At 35.0% G+C, this 5,700-nt stretch overlaps 1 protein-coding gene across 2 annotated transcripts; it reads left to right on the top strand.

The window, feature by feature from the left end:
• Window positions 1-3,922: 3,922 nt before the first annotated feature.
• LOC125650514 (spidroin-1-like) lies at window positions 3,923-5,591 on the top strand. Of its 2 annotated transcripts, XM_048878881.2 has the most exons (3): window positions 3,923-4,009; window positions 4,559-5,314; window positions 5,502-5,591. In XM_048878881.2, exons 2-3 carry the CDS (start codon window positions 4,562-4,564, stop codon window positions 5,508-5,510), a joined length of 762 nt encoding a protein of 253 aa, XP_048734838.2. In that variant the 5' UTR covers window positions 3,923-4,009; window positions 4,559-4,561; the 3' UTR covers window positions 5,511-5,591. The 2 variants fall into 2 exon arrangements, with proteins under 2 accessions (XP_048734838.2, XP_056023036.1); XM_056167061.1 differs by having other exon boundaries at window positions 3,975-4,009; window positions 4,559-5,591.
• Window positions 5,592-5,700: the final 109 nt, after the last annotated feature.

Genomic DNA, 5,700 nt, shown 5'->3' with positions numbered 1-5,700 from the left:
ACTATGGCAGATTCGGATTCGGAGGCGCGGCTGCGTCATCCGCCGCCGGAAATGGAGCTGCAGCAGCTGGTGCTGCTGTAGGTGGTTTCAATAACGGATTCTTTGGAAACAGACGGTTTGGAAGAAAAACAAGGGTAAGTGTTACGTTCCATATGTGTTACAAAGATTGATAATCTGATATGTAGTTACAAAAGATACCTTGTCATAATATTTTTTATAATTTATTTTGCAGGTATATTGAACAACTTTAAACCGGAATGAATTGCACCCTCGTCAAATGTAATTAGAAATGAATTAAAATACAGCAGCAAATACTATGGTGTCATTATTTTTTTATGAATATATGACGAATTTATGCAGGTTTCGATTGATGGTCTAGATTTGCAATGTACTGCAGCCAGCGTCTCACAAGAAAGTACTGAGCACATTTGTTGTAAAGTCACTATTTCAGAAATAGAGTATCGCAATGAGCTGGAATCGAACATAAAATATATAAACGTAACAAAACACAGAAACAGTACTTCTTAGGAATATATTTCATAAAGTGTTCATTTCATTCATATTTCCATTCTGAGACTTAATGGTTAAATGTCTATGTTGTATGTACGAGTACTAATATACAAATCGTTTGCACATCGAAAAAGGCTTAGAATCTTCACTTGATTGAATATCATGTGAAATAGCTAGTCAAAAGTCCGCTATATTTATGCTTTACAAACTTATTAACATAAATTTAAATTTACTATTTCACGATAAAGCCATTTTCCTGCATTTTTGAATTTATTTCATTGGTTTGGTTTGAAGATATTTATTTGTAATACAATAACAAAAGGATCAGACACAAGTTCTAAACACTTACATGTAGACCGTTCTCTTAACAATTCGTTCAATGAAAGTTTAAGTTTTGGACATATTTACACTATAAAGACCTAAGCACCTTAACGTATATAAAGTCGCGTTTTCTGAATCTATCCAGAGATATATTTCAGCCATTACTGAAGAAAGGGATCCTAGCATATCTATAAATATTGACAATGTTTCTCTCTTTAATATCTTAACAAAATGAACGTGTTCCAGTTAACAATGCACGTAAGGATCTTGATAAATATATTACGTCTATCTTAATTTCGACAAAAGTGAAAGTAGAATGTAGATATAAGAGATAATTTCATTTTTCAAAATGCATGAGGGCAGGGTGTTCCATGCTACACGCCGTCATACTTTTCATAAATCTCAAACGTGCAAACGGAATTTATTTCTTAAATAAAGAAAGTTTTCATCAATCAGATACAATAATGATGTGTATATACCCACGGTCAGGTTGCATTCATGATATCCGCGGTAACATATTCCGGCTTATGAATGCCATTGTGTGCTGAGCAGATTCAAAGCTCGGGTTAAGCTACCGCGGCAGTGATTGGGATTGAAACTTAGCTGATTTTAGTGAAAAGGAGCATGTAAATTTACTATCATGTCAACACCGAGAAAAAATTTGAATAAATCGAAAGTGTTTTTTCTTCCAAAAAACATCATGTTGTTCAATCTTCTATATGAATAAGCAGTCACGTGGAACATACAAACAGTGATTCAGTTATTGAACCTAACAAACCAATGAAGGAACATCCGGTTAACTTTCGAAAAACCGAAATAAAAAAAACTTTTCCAAAAACCAAAACGTTTTATTGAACATCTTTATCACCAAGCTATCATTATTCATAAAACCTCTATAATGTAGATTTTACAAAAATGAAAATTTTATTTGATTCATTAAAAATTCAATGATGTTTTTAAATCATATAAAATCCAGAAATAAATATTATATATATATATATATATATATATATATATATATATATATATATATATATAATCAAATTGTGACAGACTGCTAAAACACAATAACATTATTCTCGGATTTTCTGCCAGTGAAACTACCCATGAAAGAGGATTGCCCTACATACATATAAGATATGATGGATAATTAATGCAATCAGTGGATAACAATGCAGCGTATACAAATCTAGTCGTCACTACGCTGTTTATCTAACTCACCTGATATAAAAAGCTACTACATTTAGTCATTAAATCAAAGAAATGGACATTATACAAGTATAATATAAATGTCAGTCAAAGAGAAAAATTATAATGCTTAGTATGCAAATTAATGAGTGGAGTATGCCCTTTGTATAATGATCAAGGCACTTAACTTTCAAAATACTGTAAAAATAAATTAAGTTTAATGATGTCTTAGATAGTGATGTATATTGTAATTATAAACATATGACATTTCATGATTATTTGCTTTCAAAGTGTTATAGACCCAGAAAAGGTCCGACTATGTTCAAAATCAGTGTTTCCTGAATACAAAAGAAAACACAATTGATGAAAAGATCCCTTATGATCAGAATTTATTAACCATGTTTACAAAAATATTTCATGAAAGCAGTGTCTGAATAGTGGAATATTGAATCCCAATACTATCGAATTTCAAAGAAAATGTACATAAGGATTAATTCGTTGACCTGATCAAGATATAGGGCTCACGGCGGGTGTGACCGGTCAATAGGGGATGCTTACTCTTCCTAGGTACCGGGTCATACCTCTGGTATATCCAGGGTCCGTGTTTGCTCAACTCTCTATTTTGTATTGCTTATAGGAGTTATCAGATTGATCACTGTTCGTTATTTTCCCATGTTCACCAGTATATGTAACTCCCATTTTGATCGTGAAATATTAATTTTTCAAAACAAAATCGTTGTCGTTGAATCCTTTTTGTACTTAATTGGTCAAATTTATGAAACCGCGAATTTGATATCAATTGAATGATATTCAAGCACGTAGTTTTGACTCCGTTCACAATAATCCAACACCTTTAGAAGAATCAGAATATTTCATTTACAAAAGGTAAACACACAATTTCATTCATTGAGTGGATGATATATGTATAAATATCACGATATTTAGATAGATTTAGAAAAATTCAAGTATATTACAAAGCCTACATATAGATTCATAAGTACGTATATCTAAAACTTGAAAATTTGTCCGCTTTAGGTACATCAAAATCCTACAGACGAAGATAAATAATTTATTCCTATAGGATATCTAGTACAGATGTCCACGAAACCTACGATTATCCTCGGGTCTTTATCTCGAGAACCGTGTATTTCAAAGAGTGCATTTAGAACCTTCGTTTTTAAAACGAGTATTTGTTCAGATTTATACGTGACACAACACAGGTATGTGTTCAAGATTCGAGAACTTACACCACTGTTTATGAACGAGAACAAGAGGATGAAAATAGCAGAACTCTGTCAGTCATCTTTACGTTTAAACATATACAAGTGTAAAATTGGGAATTCGTCTGAACACACTAACATAGATGAAATATCATGCCAAGACATTCATATCCAAATACTATCAAGAATGGGTAATTTCATCCCACAAGAGTCTGGGTTTAGCTGGCATCTTAGAGTTGCGATATGAACTACAATGTTCACATCATTCCAAATCCTGTGGATTGAATTCAAATTTGACGAATCAGCCGTTCTTTTCAGTAATGTGATTTTATTAAATGTCGTATGCACAACAAGATAAAAGTGTGATGAAGAAACAATGTTTGAAATTTTCTGTTGCCTTGTAATTATTTTTAAATGAAACTGTACATTCACGTATACTATATAAATATGTAAGTTCTCATTCATCGTATTCCGTTTGCATAATTATGCACTAGACTTGGTGCAAGGAACGTTTGAAATAAAGGTAATTTTATTCATAAAATTTAAGTACAACTTGACCCGTTAAATTTGTACTAAAATACGTCAATGGACTATCAGCTTATCAATCATAGTTTTATTTCCATAATTTTGATTAATAATTCAATTTAACCAAATAAACCACGCTTACCGAATTCCATGATGACGTAGTGGTTTTATAGAATATATAAGGAGCGCGTTACATAGTTCTTTCTGTAGCGTTGTCTGAGACACCAAGGACCGAACACAAAACGGTAAGATCATAATAGTCTGAATTATTGAATATACACGCTTCTTAAATCATATTGAAAACACAACGAACACGTGTTTAAAAAAAAAACAAAAAACTATTTAATGATATTGAAATGGTTTTCATAGAGGTGCTCGGAATCATGATCTGTTTTCTTCTTGATTTGAACAAGACGTGTGTCAAATGTGATGCGTTTAGCCTCTCTATGTTTTTCCCTTAGCAAATATTAAAGTTTTAGCAGGGTATTTAGAGGAAATTAATAATTGTAAAAACAAGTTATCGATAACATTTCACAAAATTACTGACAAAAGTATTTCTAAATGAGCAATTGATAATAACGAACGGTGATCAATTTCATAAATCCTGTTAAAAAGATCTCTGTAAATACTAGAGGTACATGTAGGATCAGGTGCCTAGGGGGAGTAAGCATACTCTGTTGATCAGTCCTACTCGCCGAGAACCCTATATCTAACCAAAATACGATAAGCACATAAGATAATTTGATTACATAGTTATATCTACTTTATCAGTAAAATTCCGTTTCTTTATTCAGAAAATGCTGTGCTTCATTGCTCTCACCTGTGTGGTTGCCAGTGCATTGGCAGGTTCTTCATCGTACCCCACATATCCAACCACCGACTACTACGGGGGATGTGGACAATGGGGATGTTCTTACGGTGTCCAATCACAGGGTCCCTATGGAGGCTATGGTGGACTCCTTAGCACTGGAGGAAGTGGAGTGAGCACTGGTGTTGTCGGCACTGGAGGATTTAACACAGGATTGTTCGGTCTTGGAGGTGGATCAGCTGCCGCCAGCGCCGCTGCTGCAGGAAATTCCGCCGCTGCTTCCGCCGCTGCCGCTGCTGGTCAGAATGCTGCTGCTGCTTCCGCTGCTGCTGCTGCTGGTGGAAGCGCTGCCGCTTCTGCCGCCGCCGCCGCTGGACTGGGATGGAACCAATTCTATAACTCCGGACCATACAACCAGTATTCTGGATCTTACTACCCAGGACAATTCTACAACACCGGCTCCTACAATGTCTACCCAGGATCCTACTACCCTCAACAATACTACCCCAGACCAACTTACTACCAGAACCAATACCAACTCCAATACCCCGGATTTGGAGGTGGAGCTGCTGCCGCCTCAGCCGCCGCTTCTGGATCGAGCGCCGCTGCTTCTGCCGCCGCATCCTCAGGTCTCCGTGGATTTAACGGACTCGGTGGATTTAACGGACTCGGTGGAGTGAACGGTGGTGTCATCGTTGGTGGCGGATCTAGAGGTGTTTTTGGAGGCAGGAGATCCAGAAAGGTAAGCGAGGACACCCATAGTCGTTAAATTTTCAGTGAAAGATTCATAGATAATGATTAAACAAACAGGGAAAATGTATCATACTTTCAGTGTGGGTATTAGTAAAATAAAGTAATAGATTTACCACGTTTAATTTCGTGCAGACAAAATAAATACAGTGACTATATATTGGGTAAATCTTTTTCAGGTGTACTAAATGGATGACAACGACATGACGATTGTATGTGGTGTGTAATGATTGCGTTCTATGAAATAAAATTTTTATTTTTGCATTATATACCATTATTGAACTTTTCTTTCCATACCACCGTTTATAATCTTTAATACAAATAAATTGAACGACTTAACACTCACGAGCAAATCATACAAAGTGACTCCTTTTCAAA

The sequence above is a fragment of the Ostrea edulis genome, chromosome 5 (assembly GCF_947568905.1).
Source record: "Ostrea edulis chromosome 5, xbOstEdul1.1, whole genome shotgun sequence".
NCBI classification, from domain to species: domain Eukaryota; kingdom Metazoa; phylum Mollusca; class Bivalvia; order Ostreida; family Ostreidae; genus Ostrea; species Ostrea edulis.
The sequence above is the reverse complement of the archived record's forward strand: the minus strand, read 5'-3'. Positions and strand labels throughout refer to the sequence as shown.

What these genes read in the sequence shown, in the direction of transcription:
- LOC125650514 (XM_056167061.1), top strand. Translation starts at nt 4,562, where the DNA reads ATGCTGTGCTTCATTGCTCTCACCTGTGTGGTTGCCAGTGCATTGGCA.